The sequence below is a fragment of the Prinia subflava genome, chromosome 7 (assembly GCF_021018805.1).
Source record: "Prinia subflava isolate CZ2003 ecotype Zambia chromosome 7, Cam_Psub_1.2, whole genome shotgun sequence".
NCBI classification, from domain to species: domain Eukaryota; kingdom Metazoa; phylum Chordata; class Aves; order Passeriformes; family Cisticolidae; genus Prinia; species Prinia subflava.
In genome coordinates, this window is record NC_086253.1 from 8,911,219 (window position 1) to 8,930,819 (window position 19,601).

The 19,601-nt window shown below is 40.5% G+C and overlaps 1 protein-coding gene across 1 annotated transcript in view; it reads left to right on the top strand.

Moving 5' to 3' along the window:
• The first annotated feature begins 5,500 nt into the window (after nucleotides 1-5,500).
• The window catches only part of HTT (huntingtin), a 76,712-nt gene continuing 62,611 nt past the window's right edge, over nucleotides 5,501-19,601 (top strand). The window contains exons 1-7 of the mRNA XM_063401536.1: nucleotides 5,501-5,841; nucleotides 11,432-11,515; nucleotides 11,972-12,092; nucleotides 15,541-15,600; nucleotides 17,558-17,637; nucleotides 18,028-18,166; nucleotides 18,387-18,528. Coding sequence (XP_063257606.1) covers nucleotides 5,741-5,841; nucleotides 11,432-11,515; nucleotides 11,972-12,092; nucleotides 15,541-15,600; nucleotides 17,558-17,637; nucleotides 18,028-18,166; nucleotides 18,387-18,528 — 727 coding nt within the window. The 5' untranslated portion in view covers nucleotides 5,501-5,740. The remainder of the gene's footprint in view (nucleotides 5,842-11,431; nucleotides 11,516-11,971; nucleotides 12,093-15,540; nucleotides 15,601-17,557; nucleotides 17,638-18,027; nucleotides 18,167-18,386; nucleotides 18,529-19,601) is intronic.

Genomic DNA, 19,601 nt, shown 5'->3' on the forward strand with positions numbered 1-19,601 from the left:
TGCATGCATTTTCTTTCCTTTTCAAATCTCTGGGGCACCAGCCAGACCACACATGTATTGTACACACAGAGCAACTGAATAGCCCCCCACCTCAAAAAGGTCTGTCTTGTGATCTGCAGACCCACTGGAAGAAAATTCAGCTGCTTCTGAGGAACTCACAAGATACATTTGATATTCAAGCCTATCATCAGGCTTTAATTCATGGTATTTGGTCTCTAAAGGCAAAGCTTTAATGGATTACAATTTTAAAAAATTGGAAAACTAGAGTGTTGCAGAACCCTACTGGGGTTCATCTGGTGTCTCTCTGAAATTGTTCCTCTTGGCTACTCTGCCACAGAAATGACAAATGAGACTGTTTTCCTGTGTTTTCAGGGCATTTTTCCTCCAGTCTAAAACAGCACACAAGACAGCAAAATGACTCGTTTAGAGAGTACAAAGGGAGAAATTGGCAGAGGGCGAGAGAATTTGAATGAATTACTGGAAGATGGTCTGATGTAATAGTGAAGGGATGGGAGGCTTGACAGAAATATCTGAAGTAAGGGTGTTGGCCAGAACCATTATGTGTGAGACAATGAGCTGGCAGTCTGACCTGACCCTCTTTATTTTGTACCACAGCAATAGAAGGACTCTAAAAAGACAAGAATGGAAAAATGGGGAAGTAACAAAAGGATTTTATAAATACCTATGTGGTTCAAGAAGTCATTTTTTTTCTGCTTAAGGGGTTTGAATTTTAAAGATTTTAGGCTTGCTGTTCTGAGGCAAAGGTGACTGTATAAACACCAGACATACAGGGTGACAGTCTGGATTCAATGTCTGTGTAGAGTAACTTGAAATTTGGGCAAGAATACCACGGACATAAGCTGAATAATTTTTATGAAGAAAATACAGGAATTGGTTTTAACAAATTTAAAAAAATCTGAAAATGTATTTGTCATGTATTTCAAGTTTTCTTTTTCTCTTAGATGGAGAGGAATCTTAACAAAAAATAAAATCAACTTTTCTATTTTGGAGTGTTGAGGCTTAACACATATTTTCCAGGAATCTGTGAAGAAAGGGCTAAATGAAGAGAAAAGATAAATTCTTCATAAGAAGTGGTTATTTACATGTCCACTTCTTTGGACGAGGAACTCCTTGTAAAAAAGTGAAAATTTGTTTGTTTTTATGAAGTTTTACTTAGTTTAATTTCACAAGTTTTTTCTTAAATTCAGAATAGTATATTGAATTGTTTTTCATTGAGTACATTTTTGCAGGATTACAACCTAAATTCCATTGGCTTTGGGATTTAGTTGATTGGTTCTTCCCCAGTAGGCTGAAGGTGGCATTATTGTACTATAAATTTCTCCTCCTTTTGGCTGGAAATAAAAGCACATAATGACTGGATCTTATCTAATGTGGATACCCTGAAAAATTAGAAGAAAAAACAGAACTGGAAGGATCAGCAATCAGCATAACTCTCCTTACACAGTACAGGGAGAGGAAGATGTTATGCAGTTTAATCTAAGGTGACTAACATTGGTTAAAGGTTTTTAACCTTAAAAGGAGTATTAGGAGCTTGGAGATGCATCTTGAAATCAGGGAAAGGCTAAGGAGAGGGGAGAACACTGAAAGCAAAATGTGAGAAATTTAGTATGAACTTAGCTCTTGATTTTTTTAGGACAAAACTGGGACAAAGAAGCAGGAAAATAGGTTATGTTTACTGATTCTGTAGCCTTTTACTTCCATGAAACTGTTGGGGTGGGATTGGGGAAGCCAAAATAACTTCTTGTAATTCAGCAGTACTTCATTCTCTAAACCCATGTGTTAGAAGGCTTTAATAGCAGTGAGACAATCCAATGTTCTACTGGTGCAAGATTTGGAAAGACCTATGGAATTCCATGGAGTTACTTGCATGAGATCAACCCCCCTTTCCTGTGGCGTGTGTTTCCAAGCGTTTGTGTATGTAACTCTTCATGTCTTCATGTCAAACCTCTCTATTTAGCTCAAAATTCACAAACTGTGAAACAATATCCCAGTGTCTTATTGCTTCATGCTTTTCAATGTTGTGACTGGCAGAATAGAATCTTCATGGCTCAGGGTTGTTTTTTTCTATTAAAAAAGCTGTCAGCTTCCCCCTGCCCCCCAAGGTGTGCTCATCATAGACATGGTTTTGTTTCTGGATTATAACAACAATGGAACAGCCTCAGCTGAAGAAATGTGCGCTTAAAACTAATAGTAAGTAGGAAAAAAAACCTGTGGTAGGTCTGTAACAACAAGAGCATTATTGACAAACCTTTAATAGCTCTTGTGTCTTTTGTTTTTCCCTCAAATCATTCTTAAAACAGTAGCCCTGAATGTTTTTGAGTATGAGAGAGAATTATCTCCAAATCAGAATAAAATAATCTCATTTATAAATCAATGACAGAACTATTAAAATCAACTAACGATCCATTCTTAGAATGCGCTTCAATAATTTTTCAAACTACGCTGATGGAAGAATTTTTTTCATTGCCATTTGTACAAGCAGAGAACACTTGTTTACAAGTTACTAAAATATGACAACAAAAGTAGTATTTTTTTTATGATTTACAAATTAGCATTAGAGGAATTCAACATTGAAATTATCATCATTTTGCTATGGATTTTCAGAAAACACTTTTCTTTAGGATGTGAAATTTGAATTATTGGAAAGCATATTTAGGCTGAAGTCATATTTACTTTGAATTACTCACCTGGTTTGTTTGGGTGATGATGATGTCTCTTCTGCTGAATGAACAATTCCTTTTTATTTCATAATTGTTCTTGTGGTGTAACTTAAGTTTTGCACATGAGATGTAGGTAACTTTTTCCATGATCCAGTTGTGTCCAAAACACCAGAATTCTTTCCAAGCATAGGAAGCTGACTGTTAAATGTGATGTGTTAATTCCAGCATCTCCAAACCACTGACTGTTCTTGTGTGAGCTGTTTTCCTGGATGTTCTAGCATTGTAATTCCTGAAATAAAAGCAAAACACTGCCACATATCTCAACCACATGTATTACTGTCTAATGTGATTTATTTACCATGTCTACTGTGGTAGGTGGGATAGAAAAAAAAAAAAGGAAAATTGTAATTTAAAAAAAATTCCAGTTTCTCGGAGCAGAAAATGTCTTTTGCATAGTGTAAGTTTTTTACCAATGTAAGATAGTCAAATCCAGGAAAAGTGCCCTAGTTCTGCTGTACTGGCTAAACTAACACTTATCTCATGGTCTGAACCTAGATTTCTGCATAAATTTCCATTTGAAAAGACAGAGTTATCGGGATGAGCTGCTTTTCACTAGCAAATTATTGTAATTTTTTAACCTGAGTTGAAGGACAAAGCCCCCAAATGCTCTACAAAAGAGCTGCAAATTAAATGACCTTAAAACGATACAAGCGTGCTGTGACATATTGCAGATTATCTGTGCATATGCCAAACCACACGGGCCAGCAGTGGCATGGAGCAGTACCAATGACCTGCTGAATTGTTCCTGGGAATGCAGAAATGCTGCCCAAAGTAGGACTTCAGGATAGGGCGAAAAATACTCTTGGCATACTCATCTTAAAAACATTAAATCAAGAGGTAACTTTAGAGACAAGGTAAGAGCATGTTTCTTTTTCTCCTGGAGGCTGAGATTAATTAGTTGTCATCCCCTAAATTTCAGATAATCTTTTAGGTATGCACTTGTAATTGGAACATCATTTTCCTTTGAGGTAATGCCGACTTTACAAAAACCCTTGTTCACTAATCCTGCCTTGCTTTTTCTTGCCCCTTGCCTGGTTTACACCGCTGTATTTTTGCCCGTGCGGGTGTTTGCGGAGCAGATCAGTGACACGATACACGCAAAACCACGGATCACTTTGGATTGGGAGAACCTACTGATACAATATTCACCAAGGCAAACCTGATATCCTGAGTTACCCTGCAGCTCTGTCAGCTCTCAGTTAATGAGTCCTGCCGATGGAGCTCGGAAGGACAGGCAGAACAAAGAGCAGCGAGCTTGTGGGCAGGCCCTGCCCTGGCGCTCTGCCGGTGAGTCAGCAGCCCACGGGGGATTGGCACACTTGGATCCAAAGCGTCAAAACAGCCTCACAAGGGCTGGCTTGGTTGGCGGCTTGTTTAATCTTTGATAAGAGCTTATGCTCTTTTTATTGTGCTTCCATTTATTTCCAAGTGTGAAGTGGCACATGCACAGAGTGTGCAGCATTCCAACTCTGCTGTCATCTTTTATCATGTATCATTTGCTAAATAAAAAATTCATGATCATCCACATGGTCCAGAGAAACGTTTCTGCAAGGTTTATCATGAAATAATCGGGGAAAATACTGGTTTTGCCTTGAAAGCTCACATTTTGTAGCACTTCTATAATGAAATAAGGTTCTGCTTTAAGGTGAATTGCTTCCAGGACTAAGGATAGGTTGCCTTTCAGAGGACTATTTCAAATAGTTTGTCTTTTATTAAGATGCTAATAAAGTTAACTGGCAGAGCACTCTTCTAGTGAATATTTGGCAAGCATGTGATCTATGACTTCTCTTGGCCTGAATATTCAGAGACATGAGTTTTGCTTCATTTCTTCATGTCTGCTAACAATAACCAAGTTAAATTACTGGAAATTTATTTTCTTAGAAGTCCCAAGAGCTGTTCTCCATTTTTATTGCTGGAACCAGTTTCATGGGTGTGAGATAAATTGAATTGCCAGTTCTTATCAGCTATCATTAAAAGTCTGTATTAACAAGTAGATATATTAAAATCAGAGGTTGCAGTGGGAAACGTCACAATACTGTTGATTTTTTTTAAAGTGTTTAGAAATCGAATCAATGATTGAAATATTCTACTGTCTCTCTTGTATGTTGTATGTTTAATATGTGTGCGCAAGAAGTATCCTCTGATAAAACAAGTCCACAGTCAGGAGAGGAGCGCTGAAGGGCCGGCACATACCCTGCCGAGTTTTAAGTGTCCTGTTCCTGTAAGAGTCTCTGCAGCCTAAAATAAATCCGGAGTGCGGGCAGCGCCTTTGGCCGCCTCTTGTGCTGAGGGGGCTGGAGCGTTCCCTGCTGCGCACCCGTGACGTGCGGGCACGGAGCGGCTGCTCTCGCCGTGCAGGGGCGGTCCGTGCGGCTCCCCGCGGGCAGTGCCGGGGCTGCCGGAGCTCCCAGGGCCGGCTCCCCGCCCGCGGTACCGCTGGCACCGCCGGCCCCCCCGGCCCCCGGCCGCAGCCGGCGCTGCCCGGAGCCGAGCGCGGCCCCCGCGGCGCTGCCGGCAGGGGGCGCCGCACAGCAGCGCCCCGCAGCTCCGGCACGCGGCGAGGGGCGGAGCCTCCTTCTGATTGGCCAGAGCCCGTCCCGTGCTGCCCCGCCCCTTTGGCGGCCCGCGTGCCCCTGTGTGCTCTGCGTACAGGCGCGCGTGACGCCAGGCGGGGGTGCGGTGTGCGCGTGCGCCGCCGAGCCCGGGCCGGGGCCGCGCTCCAGGGGGCGGGGCAGCCGCGGAGGCGGGGCGCGCGCGGGGCCGACGGGACGGATCCAAGATGGCGGCGGGGCGGACGGGAGGCGCCCGCGGCCCCGAGCGGCGTTCGCCCCATTCATCGCGGCCGTGAGCGGCCCGGGCCCGCCAGAGCGCCGGCAGAGCGCCGGGAGCGAGCCCGGGGGCAGCGCCAGCGGCAGCGGGACAGCACTCGGACCCGCCAGGCGCCCGTGACAGAGCGGGTCGGAGCGCGGGCCGGTGCCGCCGGCGCGGGCGGAGCGGACATGGCCACCATGGAGAAGCTGACGAAGGCCTTCGAGTCGCTGCGCTCCTTCCAGCAGCAGCAGGGCCCGGCCGCCCTCCCCGAGGAGCCGCTGCAGAGACCGTGAGTGGCCGCGCCCGGGGCTGGGGGGCTCCCGACACGCGTGTCCGACATCCCGCCGGCCCGGGCCGGCCCGGTGCTGGTCCCGCGGGCGGCCCCGAACCGGGCCCGGGCGCTGCCCGCTCCGGTGGCAGGGGGCGGCTCCCGCAGACGTGTCGGGTGCTGCTGTCCGCTCTCTGCCGAAGTTCAGGCGTGGAGTAACTTTTGGGGCAAGTGCGTTTGAAAATTTACCGGTGCGGGAAATGAGCGGGAGGTTCAGCAGTGCTGTGTGGCTTTCACAGGCTGGTTCTAGGAAGGAAAACTTTATTTTCACCTAGTACGCTGCTGCAAAAAAGACAAAAGCCCTTAAGCATAACTTGGATGAAGGACTACTTTCAGCGTTTTCTCTTCTGATAAGTGCTGAAGTGCTTTTTCTGAGACCTTGTTTTTCTGTGCTTGGTGCTTGCTGCCTGAGTGTCTTTTCTCTGAACTCTCTCCAGCTGATTGTAGAACTTTCTTAAAATGAGGATTCAGTGCTGGGCAAGAGAAATTTCTTCCACTCTGTAATTCAGTTTTCATATCTTTAAGTGTTGAATGTTGTTCTGTCGGATTTCTTCTTTATTATCAGAACAGTGCCCTGAAAGTTCACGTTGAAGTTAAAAACAGGTTTTGATGTTTGCGAGTTGAAAGCTTAAATAGAGTTGAAGTCTGAGCTCTGATGCTTTCAGAAGGAGTTGTTGTGGATGTCTGTTTGTGACAAAGTTAATTTAAAGTCTTGTGCTGTGATGTGCTGCACAGACACCTAAGAGGGGTTAGTTTAAATATTCCTAATACCTTTTTCCTTTCTTAAATGCAATAGATTCATGAGATATTCAGGTTTCCCATTACTGGGTGGACCAGGAACTGTTCAGCACCGCGGTGCTGCCCCTTGCTTTTGCATCCTCTGAAGAGCTTCTATCAGCAGGTGTGAGGGCAGCAAGGTTTCTGCGGGATAAAGGCGTGACTCACACTAATGCTTTTTCTCCTGTTCTTGGGGAGAAGGGAGAAGCAGAAGGGTTGAGGAGCAGGTAACTTTAACTTGGCACTTTCCTGTGGCGTGAGCGGAGGAGGTGAAGCAGCGGCTCTGGCCTCTTGGCCACCTGCTCCCACTGCACGTTCTGATACGGTTGCCAACTGCATTATCACGGTTTGGTGCTGTTTCTCTTTGGAGAGTGTTGTTTCAAACAAGCACGATGCATTTTCACACTTTTGATGCTTAATAGGTGAAAAATGTCATTTTTCACTTAATAGGTGAAAAAACCTCTTCTTCGTGAGCTAGTTGTTTTTAGGTGTCTTACTGGTCTACAGAGATTAATTGCTCTGTTTTGTGCAATTTTTTTTGTTACTGCTTTGTGTGACATGTATGAACATCTGTTTCCAGTCTTTCCTATGTGCCGTTCAAATTTCTGTCTTGAAAGCTACTGGTGAGAGAGGTTAAGGTATTTTGAGAGAAAATCCTTAAAATTATTTGTAATGCTTGCTGAGGGATATTATGCTTGGTTTGATGGTCTAAATGTAAGCATATTCTACTGTAAACATTAAAAAATTAGTGTTGGAGTTGTCCTTGTTGACTTTGCTTTGTGTTTAAAAATAGGCTGTTTTCAGAAAGGTGATGGGACTGTATGCCCCCAGGAACTGTACAAATTCAGTGACAGCACTGAGCCTCATAAAAGCCAGTGAACAGCTATTGTGGCAGCCTTTGCTGAGGCTTCCCAGACTTTTAGTGGAATTGCAGGTGACATATCGAATGTAATTCACAATACTGTCTGCATTTATTTTATCTTGTTAGTAGTAGAATGGAAAGGAAAATTGTTTGGGGAGAAGGGTTAATCTCTGTTGTAGCTCAATGTAAATAGCACTTAAATCTCTTGTGTGTAGTGAGTTCCTATCATCCTACTGGGAACTGTCTCCTGCTAGGAAATGTTTTAAGATCAGAGAGATTTGGGTAGAAAAGAATTAATTGTTTACCCAGCAGTTATCTATATCTTTCTTCACTTTGCTGTAAGACAGTGACTCCAGAACCTTCGATAATACTGATACCCTGTCTTTTTTTATTAAAATATTAATCAAATCCAAGGTTTTACTGAGAAGGATAAGAGATTTTTCTGTTTCAAGAGATTTTAATCAGCAATAATCATGTATTGCGTTTACATTATGCCTTACAGTCAGATGTCAGTATCTGGTCTCTTCTTTCTTATCTCTTGTTGGTTTGTTGGTTTTTTTTTCCTTCTATGTAAACTTAATTTGAGCTCTCTGTCATATTGCTTCTAATTTTCTTCCTTATATTTTTTCAGCTTTTTCAGTGTCTTAAATTTTGTTAGAAATTGGATGTTTTGTTTTGGATCACAAAGCGCCCCCTAACTTAGACGTTTACTAGTATGGTCCAAAACTGGATTCTTTACATTTTCTCTTGGCAATTCATTCTAATAGTCTCTTACTGTAATTGTTTTCTTTTCTTTTTTTTTTTTTTTTTTTATATTTGATTCTAACCATTACCTTTACAGCAAAAGGTACTGCAAAAGCCCAAGCAATATGCTTTTTTCTGTTCTCTTCAGTTTTTCTGAGTCTTTTAATTTTTTACTTTACTGAAGATCACATAAACTGCCTGGATTTTGCCAATTTCCCTGCTTGTCAGAAGTGGTTCCTTAGTGGTTTTTTGGCATTGCCATGTCTAGGGTGTGTAGTAGACCCATTCTAGTTCATTTGACAGTCCCTCACTGCCTGTATTACTACACCTTGTTTCTTGTGTCCCCCATGTTTGGACTGAGTTTATTTCTTGATCCATTCATATTTCCATTTGTTATTAGAAGAACAGTTTTTAGTTTCTGTTATTTTTGTCAAGATTAATGTCAAACCGTTTGGTTTGGCCCTTTTTTCTTGTCACCGGCTCAGCTTTAGAACTTCTATACTTTTCACGTATTCTTAATTTCAAGGTCTAATAAAAATTAGCATTGGTGAGCTGCATCTCCCTGTAGTCAGCTCATCTGGATTCAGAGGGCAAAATTTTCTGGGCTTGCTGGTTTTCTTACACTGTTTGTTAATCTTCCTGGTCTGTGGAAGTACACTGGAGATTAAATCCTCTGTGTGTGGATGGATCTTTCCTGCTTCCAGTGTCTCCTGCCTTCTCTTACTGCTCAGATGGGTGTGATTGATTCATCAAAAGTGTGATGCTGTTGCTGCCCCCTGGGTATGCTCAGCAGCAGTTTGCCTGTGGACTTCACCATACTTCTGAATTGAGCTCTGTTTGTTTGGTTTTTTTAAAAGAAAAAAGTCATGTGTTTTCTCTCTACATACTGTCTGTTGCCATTCTCCCTCTATAGGCACAGAAAATATGTTCATGTACTTTATATACATTAAGCATTTTCCTTCCACCTTTCATTAATTTATTTTTTGGAAGTTATATTTTCTCTAGCTGGGCCTTTTTAAATTTTGAGGTTCCTTATTTCAGCAAGGTGTAGATATGTGTTAGTGGAGCTCTCTGTGTACAGAAATTTGCCCAAGAGATTGATCTCTGCTCGTCTGAGCAGTATTGAACACTGCCTGCCTTGCTCAGGGCTGTGTTCTGTGTAGATCATAGAGAACTTTATTCTGGAAGTAGCCTTTGTCAGCAGTATTTTCAATATGTCTTGTATCTGAAATAGTGAGCTTATGGGCAAGTTCAGATGTGCCTGTTCTATTTTGGGGTTGAGTATGTACTGGAAATGGTGCTCATAAGAGACTGGGACTGCTTGGTAAAATTAGCATGAAAGTTGAAATGATTTAATTGTTTTCTGAGGTGCCTGCTCACATCGGTGGTGCTGACGTTGCAAAATCACTTGGACATCTTGGACAGTATTTGGTGTTTTGTTAGAGATGATCTGAAATGCTGCTAAAGACTCTGGCACTTTTTCAAGATGGAGTGAAAGAAAGACATTGTGTATCTTGAACAAATTCAGGTTGTCTGCTCATGTTTGTCAGTGTCTTAAGTCCAAGAAGAGATCCTCTTTGCTGTTTAGCTTGCCTAAATAAAATGCTGCCAAACTGTAACAGAAAAAATGGCTTTGTTCAGAGCTACTCCTTAAACTTCTAAAAGAAAGTATTTCTGGGGTGAGATGAGATTTTCTTTGTGAGAAAAACTGAAATCTTGGGCGCACACACTTTTGAATGCCTCACTTCCAGTCTGGTGGGTGAAAAGGAACAGGGATACTGCCAAAGAATGATTTTTTTCCAAAACCTCTACTATTACTTGAGCTAAAGTTCCTAAATAATGCAGTGTAGTTCTTTAAAAATACTTGTCCAACACTGTATTTTGAGTTAGCTGAATTTAATGTGCTCTTTGGCTGCTTGCTGTTGGCCCTTGATGATGTGTTACTGCTATTGATGTAACTCAAGGCTGTTCACATTGTTTTCCAACTTCTGGTTCAGAAACACTGTTTTGCTATTTCATGATTTTTACTATTTTTTACTGAGAGAGTTAAATACTAAAAATGATAAATTTTTCACTTGGAAAACAAAAGGGAGTGCTCTCTGTGAATGTGAGTGAAGAAGCTGATAATTCTTCATTGTGAAACACTCAGGAGAGATACCTTAGGGTGGGTGGTTTTGCTCCAGTATTGCTACCAGTTAATTATTTAAAAGTAACATCTGCTTTCCTAGAAGTGATTCTGTGTTGGTAACGTTAGGAGTAGGAGAGACTGCACACTTGAAATAAAATTTCCCAGTCAGAGTTGGGAGTCTGTCTCACTCTCTTTTTTAGTTCCTTTATTGGGAGTGCAGCAGGGAAGAGCTGCTATTCCAAGAGCTTGTATCATGATGAAATGCATGTTAAACACATTTTGCAAAAAAGCAGCTTTTCGTTTTGTGCTCTCTGTTGTTTGTAGATACACATTCTTTGTTTCTGTGCATTTTGTTCTCTTTGTTGGACACTCAGCTTGGCTTTTCCTGGGCTATACCAAGTGTTACTATAGGGATGTTATTCTCCTAGGGCAGACTGTGCCTTGGGCTTTGCTGGTTTTGTGATTACCTTTGGTAGAATGTAGGGTATGATAGCATCCTGTAAAGTTCAGATGCAAAATGGTCCATTTAATAGAATTTGAAGTTTCAAGACATTGGCAGGTAAAAAAATCTAAGGTGATACTATATGTGGGAGGAGGGTCTTTTTAAAAGAGCTATTTTTTTTCTCTCATGGCTTATTTTCACCAACCTTTTTCTTTCTATCAGTTTCTTTCATTTTTTGCTTTGTTCCAGGACTGCCTCATTTTTTGCATCCTTTCCCTTTGCTCTTCTTCATTCTTCAGTTTTCATTCCCAAGCATTTTCTCAGTGAAAATAACGGAATTAATGTGTAATTCCCTGTTAATAATCACTCTTCATTCTTTTTCTAAGTTTATATTTCTTTGCTTATGTGCTCTCAGCAGCAGCTGCAGATGAAGTCCTGGGTCTGCAGGTAGTTGGTGTACAGCTCTTTATGGAGTGACCAGAAAGTGCAAATGCATCTTTTTCTTGCATAATGATTAGACACAACTTTAGCAAGAGTGTTTGAATGGTCACTTTTGAACTCTTGTCTCACACTCATTGTCATCATGTTCTTCCTTTAGAAAGAAAGAACTTTCAGCTACCAAGAAAGATCGAGTGAATCATTGTCTAACAATATGTGAAAACATAGTCGCTCAGTCGCTAAGGTAAGGCAATGTCTTTAATTTATTGAGTATTTATTAATGTCTTTCCTTCATTAGGATGAATAATAACTTTGGAGTGTTAGTTGGATTAGGAGGATTCCTTATAATTGCTCATTTTAAATGCTGAGCTTCTATTTAAAACTGAAAATGTCATGGATTTTTTTTAACCAGCTCAAAATCTAGGAAGGACTTCTGTTCACCTGTTGGTGGAGGGGCACTTTCCTTCTGCAGACAGAGAAACTTAGGCACAGAGGTCAAGTGTGTTACCAAGTTATGTAGGAAAGAGTTGGGAAATGATCTCCTAACTCCTAATGAAGTGCTTTAGTACACTGAAAGTCTTCTCCTCTTGCATATGTGTGTATAGTAGATACGTAGTTGGATTATAAAACCCTTTCAAAAACATGATTGGTGTTCATTTTCATAGTGCACGTTGTAATTTTCTAATGTTTGTTTATTTAGAAATTCCCCAGAATTTCAGAAGCTGCTGGGTATTGCTATGGAGCTCTTTCTTCTCTGCAGTGAGGATGCAGAATCTGATGTCCGGATGGTTGCGGATGAATGCCTTAATAAAGTTATTAAAGTAAGAGCTTTTACTATCAGATTTTGTCTCTTCTTGATGCAGTGTTCTGTCTGAATGATGTTCTTTTGGTTGCCTTTCTTACTGTTGGTAATATTTCATAATGTAAGAGGTTAAGTAAGCTTATTTATTAAACTCTGTATGTGCTCTTTCTCTCTTAGGAGAGGTTTTTATGCCCAGCTCAACATATTTAACTGTAACTTGTCTTACATAATTCATTGTTCTCATCTATTCTTGTCTGCAGTTGTTCATTAACTTTGTTCTCTTCAAGTTAACCAAAACAGAAATGTGGGTTTTTCTGAAATCATCTTGTTGTGTGGGAGGAATACTCCTATTATTGTTCTGTAAACATAAAGACACTTAGCATGAGGAAAGGTAAAAATATTATTTAAAAACTGGTTAAAGTGTGGTTTGCTGGGACTTGGAGGAGGAGATTTCAGGCAGTAATTAGAATAAATATGGTGTTCTGCAGATTGTTTATTCCCCTGCTATGATCCACAATGAAGAGCTTGTTGGAGAACAGCAGATGGGCATTCATAGCAGGTCACACAAGGTCTAAATTTTGATTCAAAATATCTTAAAATGAACCTTTTGAGTAATTTGTGGAAGCTGCTGCTTCCAGAACAGGCTTGTCTTCACTTCTCTTTTTTTGTGTTTGTTTTTTTTCTGAAATACTTGATCTTTAAGACACTGTTATGTACCTGCATAAATAATCTAGTTGAGGCGAAGTTTAAGTGCTTTAGAAATATGCAAATAATAATTTTCTTTCACATGAAGGGGCGTGTAGAAGCAAGGAAACTGAACATTGATATCTGAATGAATTAAGTCTTGGGATTGAGCTTGTGGTTGAAAGTGGTATGGAGAAAGTTTGCAGATTGTGTAGTGTGTTCCATAATGATAGGGAATGAGGAAGTGCAAGTTCCTTCTTTTTTGTTTTGCCCGATAACACTTTGCTCTTTTCACTTTCATTTGTATGATTTTCTCTTTGAGGGAGAGCACTCTATGAGGTGCATACATTATTATTTAACTCAATTTGTTTTAAAAGCTGCTCTGCAACAGTTCTAAAGAACGTAAGCTTATTTCCTGCTTTCCATGAAACACTTACATAGGCTTGGTATAAAATTTATCTCCTAATTTCTCTAATCTATTTAATATTGTTGCTCTCTGGCATGTTTCAGAGTAACTTGTAAAACCTAATTTTTTTTCAAATGTTTGTATGGTAGTTTGTTTTGCTTTCAAGATTAAAGTGGTTTTAAATTATGGCATCTTCCATCAGCCATTAAGCTCTGAAGTGGTAACAGTAGTGATATTCCACACAGATGGAGGTATCAGACTGTTATGGAACTGGGTGTACTTTGTATTCTGTTTCTGTGCTTTACGTTGTGTGGAAGCAATTTAGCAACTTAGGCAGACACTTGTGTCTAAATGCAGAAACAAAAAGATGTCCAGTTTTATTTTTGGTTGTGCAAGTACCAGTGATGCTTGTGGTAAGTAGAACTGGGCCCCTAAGCTTGCATTTTAGTCAAAGTTCAGCCTTTTGTAGTATCTCAGGTATTTTTAGAGGCTAATTCTTTTGCTAGTGTGATGCTTTGTAGATATGAGCATTACTTGTGTAACTGTGTCTGTCTGGAGTTTATGCTCATTACTACAACTAGAAAACAACTTCTCTGTGCAGACAAGGCTGAGCAGGAACTTTAGATAAACACTCTGTAAGTCATCTTCAGATATCACTACACTTACCTGTCAGAACCTCAAAAACAGCATAAATGGCTCAAAATTTAAATAACCTTGGTGACGCCTTTAAAAGAAAAAACACCAGGTTGGGACTTGGCAGGTTTCTGTGGGTAAGGTCAAGCTGTCTGAAGCTGATGCAGGATGTTGTTGTATTCTCTGTGCTAATGATACTGGTGGGACTGTTCACACAGATTGCAGTACAGTTGGTCTCAGTAATTGGAATTTATTATTGTAGTAATTTAGAGCTGACTATGCTTTTTTCCAGTTGGGATGACATTATAGATTCTAGCTTACTAAAAATACAGCTATGCACCAACAAAAAGAGTTCCTCCAGTTGAGTGTGTTTTAAGGACAACTTAGCCTTGAAGCCAAAGAGTAGCTGGTGCCTTTTTGTGTTGCTTGATACCCTCATATATATTGGGGCAGTGAACTTCTCCTAAAAACTTTAAGTTTTGCGAAGTAAATCCTACCTGCTATTGTCTAGGCACCTGCAGTCTATAGTTGGGGTGCCTACGTTAAAATAAAGGTACAACCCAGGTAAGATTTTTCTGGGGAAGACAATGCCATTGTTTTGTTACAGCTGGTGTAACTGGGGGAAATGGGGTTTTGGAGCATACAGTTTTAGGCTGGGGAAATCATGCCTTGGAGGAGCCACAGGCTCTCCACTGACTGTGCTTCAGCAGTTGGGGCTTCTAGCTCAGTGGGTTCCATCAGATTTTGTAGTCATCATGAGTAATCCTGTGAAGAGGTGAGTTTAATGGTGGTCAAGAAGGCAGTTAGAAAATTAATAAATTATTGGGCAAGTAATGAAGAATTAAATACTAAACATTGTAGCTCTGTATGAATCCACAATGTAGGCACTTTCACATTGTATGAAGGACTCATCAGAGGAAGAGCTGATGGAAATGTTCGTAAATAGTAGTACACACTAGAGAAAAAGGTGGAGAAGGAAGGGTAACCATGTATATAGAAATTGTTCTGTATGAAGAGATTAAATTTTCGTGTCTTCTTATCCTCTGATATTTTGAATTTAGAGAATTATGAAGTTGGTGTGAACGGAAAATTACTACTGCTCTGTGCTTATTTTCATTTCCTGTACACTGAGTTTTAGCCAGGCTGCAGGTTTGAACTACTGTGCATGCGTTGCTGTATGCTTGATTGGATCCTGAGATGTGACACTTGTGGTATGCACAGCTCCTTGTTGTGTGTGCACTTCCTGGATGCAGGAATTAGGCTGACTGATGAAACAAAGGGTTTTCAGGGGCTGTGAAAGGTAATGCTACAGATACAGCTTCAGTTTGAGAAACAGTAGGAGCCTGCTTGACAGTGGGGGAGTATAGCAGGGAATGCCTTTTGCTGCTTGTGAATGCTGTTCTTGTGTTTGAATATTCTGTTCATGAGTACCTGTTCCTGGTGATTGCCAGGAAGCACAAGAGGTTAGCTCTGCTTATGGGCTGATCCCATATGGCCTTTTGCTGGTAGAGTTGATAAAACAGGCAATAATAACTGCAAATAACTGTTAGATTTGTGGAGTTTGTCCCCGTTTTGAAGGATAAAGGTGTTTCTTCTCAATATTTATCACTTAGTTATACATCAAATACAGGGACCGTTAGATAGTTCTGTGCCTTGTTTGAAGCTGTTGTACTGCAAGTGTAACAGTTTTCCTGTAAAGCTACTCCCCTCTGATACAGTATGTTCTCAATGCATTTTATTGCAGGCTTTGATGGATTCCAATCTTCCCAGGTTACAGTTGGAGCTATATAAAGAGATTAAAAAGGTGAGTGATTTTTCTTTCATGTTCCTCTGAAATGTGGTATTTTGTATGTGTTCTAGTATATTGGAATGTGGCATTAGTGTAAATTAGTAGTTTGCCTTTTAAGATCAAGGTCAAAGCTTAATTTTGGAAGGATTTGTGACTGTTTTAATGTATTATTCTACTGAATTCCTCACTGTGGTCCCCATTCTTTTGATTTAACCCTCCTGAAAGCTTATCTGGCAGAAAATGTGTGAGCATTTGGTTCGAACAGCAGTTTGAGTTAACCTTAGTGACTCCCCACCCAAAGGAATAAAGCACATCCATGATGTTTGCTCCACTGACTAAGCTGGAAAGAATAACTCAAACCAAAAGGGTGATTAAAAGTAGAGGGAGGACAGTGACATTCTTAATTGACACAACCTCATGGAGAATTAAGAAGTAACCTGATACAACTACTTTATGAATGTGTGATGTGTACTTACAGCTTCTTACAGAGGCATAGGGACAAATACTGAAGCATCTCTCTGGATATCAAAAGCTACAATTTAATGATGTCCACAGGAAGAAATTTAGTAATAGCCTTTTTGAAGTTTGTTACTGCAGAAGAGAAATACTATGTGAAATGCTATGTTTAGGACAGTATCACTGAAATTGTGTCTCTTGCATCTATAAACATATAGTCAGTCTTGTCTAGACAGAAAATGTGTTACTTGTCAGGCAGTAATGATACTGGTTTTTTTTTTGTTTTGTTTTGTTTTGGGTGGGAATAATAGAACTCTAGAGGATAAATCACAAAACCAATGTGCATAGCTTTTTTGTTAAATGTAGGGCCATGTATGGATCTCTTACTGTATTGCTGTGCCTTAATGTCATGCAATATTTTTGAGGGTGTGGAAATGGATGTTACCTAATTAACAGAAAACAGCCAACGTATAAATTGCTCTGAAGTTTCTGCACATTTATAACCAGGTGTAGGAGGAAATACTTTGTTGTTCAGTTGGCATGTACTTCTTGAAAGGTGCTCTTGGATTCATGGCAGTTGAGAGAGAGCTAGCATGTGCAACAGGAGCACCCAGCAGACTGAATATTATTTGTGCATCAGAATCACTTCAGAAGCCATGCCAGAATATGCTGTTTGGCTGTGAACCTGAGAAATGCAGGTTCTGTAATTCAGATGCAAGTTTTTCCTATTTGTCCTGCTAACAACGCCACAAGCCTTTGATATACCAGCTGAAGGAAGTAATAAAGAAATGATGGGTTTTAAACATCTCAGCTTTGTCTTCAGGGGACTCATTTTGAGAAGCATTTTGGTTGGGTTTGAACTACATTAGGTAGACACCCTCCTAGGCATCTATTGACTTCCATAGTTTTCTGTATTTCCAACAACACTAAGAAATTGTACTACATCCCTAGACAGTAATGTATATTAGGACATTCTGGTTCAAGTCAGGTGCTCAACTGAAGGTGTCAGTCCAGGCAAATAGATACTCAACTTCTGCTGTTGTGTGAAGTGCTACAGTTCAATATATTGATATTTCCTTTGGTTCACCCAGAAGCTGAATGTTGTTTATTTGCATATCTTCACTGCTGTCAATTTTGTGCTGTATTTATATCTCTGCAAGTGTTCAGTGATTTTCAGACTCTCATATCATCAGTGTTTCTTTGCTGGCTGATGCCTTTCTCTGTGGTATTTTAAGCAGATTTCAGCAGAGCAGACATCTCAGACACTTCCTTTTCTTTTGTGCTGTTCCTTATTCATTTTGGATTACTCAGAAAACTGCTAATACTAGCTAGAAAAATGAAGGTAGTCATGGAACTGACTTGACTTCCTTTTGGCTAAAGGAAATCCATGATTTCCAAACACCTTATATTTTTATCTAGAGTATAACATACACTATTGTATATTGTATATTATAGGCAGCTTTTTGTAGGAAATGATTTTGCATGATGAAATGTGATAGTTATATGCTCTGTTTAGAATGGTGCTTCAAGAAGTCTGCGTGCTGCACTCTGGAGATTTGCTGAGCTTGCCCATCTAGTTCGGCCTCAGAAGTGCAGGTAAACACATTCTAATAATGAACTTTCCAAAGAACCTTTAAAGAAATACAGGTGTTAAGGAAGCGTTACTGTTTGGAAGTTTTAAGTGTGTAATTAGGAGATTGGAGGAATTGCTGCCACCTTATTCTCTGTGAATGTATTTCATTGGTGTGTTTTTAATGGAGTTTTAGTTCTGTAAGGGGGAAAAACTTGTGAAGACGATGACTTGTATTTTTAAGTGTATTCTTGTGTTCAGAAGATCCTCCTTTTTTTCCTGTGTTCTGTGTGTAGCTAACAGGTACATTTTTGTATGATTTCATGATAACACAGAACTCGAGTATGAATTAAAAATGCTCAGAAGGGTCCAGTTGTTCTGATCTCAGATTGGTTTTTCTCCTGTGCCACGCTTAGGCCATACTTGGTGAACCTTTTGCCCTGTCTAACTCGGATCAGTAAGAGACCCGAAGAGTCGGTGCAGGAGACGCTGGCCGCGGCGATACCCAAAATCATGGCAGCCTTCGGCAACTTTGCAAACGACAATGAGATTAAGGTACCTTTCCTCACCCTGTTAGTGCTCCCTGTTACATCCCACAGCCTGGTGGGTTATCAGCATTGCCAGTCAGATGGTGCAGAAAGCAGTGTTACAGCTGCCTGTCTGAAGTAAGGCAGTGGTTGCCTTTCCTTGGATGCTTTGAATAAATGAAAAATAAATTTGCTGGCTTTTTAGTTCACTTCTGGTAAAAAGTTAAATAAGGTGTCTTTGTTTTTAGGTTTTATTGAAGGCTTTCATAGCTAATCTGAAGTCCAGTTCCCCCACTATCCGTCGAACGGCAGCAGGATCAGCAGTGAGCATCTGTCAGCATTCACGAAGAACACAGTACTTTTATGCCTGGTTATTGAATGTGCTTTTAGGTAAGATTCAGGGCAATTAACATTACATGTTTTTCTGTGTAAGAATATATATCCCTTTGCATATGTGAAAGGTTTTCAGGTAAAGGAAGCATACTTAGACTAGCAGTTACTCTGCTGATACTTTCTCTATTTGGTGTTAAGTCAGAGGAAGATAGTTCAAAAACTGTTTGTTTCTCTCTGTGCTGGGATTAGTAAGTAATACTGAAAAGAATTAGCTGAAGCTTGGGAAGCAAGTAGCTTGTTGGAAAATCAGGAGGTCTAAGGATTCTGGGTGAACTTGTGCAGCATCAGGAGTCTGAAGACTTGTGTGGTCTGTCAGCTTGGCTGCTAGTGCAGCAGGGCTGAGGCAGAGGGTCTCTGCTGTGTGCTGGGCCATGGTCACATGCACTGGGACCTTTCTTAGAGGGACCAACACATAGATTCTGTCCTAACTTAGAGCAGAAACGGAGGGGTTTTTATTTAAAGCATACAACTTAATATCAGGTATTGCTTCCATATCTCTTCAGCTGGGAAGTTTGCATGGTCTTTGGGTTGTTTTGCAGTTCATGATGAGAGGCATCTCTGGGTTTCAGTGGAACTTGCCTCAGTTTTGTCATTGACAAGGGCTTCTTTACTATGTAGACTGTATTGCAAAAGAGAGATAAGGAAGACCAACAGATACATAAGGTGTTACCATGTTAACCTTGCTGCTTTCAAGAAGTGTGAAAAATTCAAATGCTGTGTTGTTACTTTGCTCCCTCGAAAGTGATGCGTGATAACCTCCTTAGCAATTATGCAGAATTCAAACAGAAACACGAATGGGAACTCCAAGAATTGATTCTGGTTTTTTTTCTCCTCCCTGGATAGCAAGTTGTGTTTTCTTCCATAACTTATATTAGTTTGTAATATGCTTTGGGGTTGATGGTGATTAGCAGGTAGGTATATGGAAGAAAGTTCCCAAAACAGGGCGAAGTGCAAATATCTTCCATTAGGATAGTAGTGCATCCGTGAGCAAAGGAATTACAATTGGTGTGTAAGCTGTCAAGTGGAGAGAGGAGGCAGGTGGGAGGAGCAAGAAAGTCTAGATCATTTGG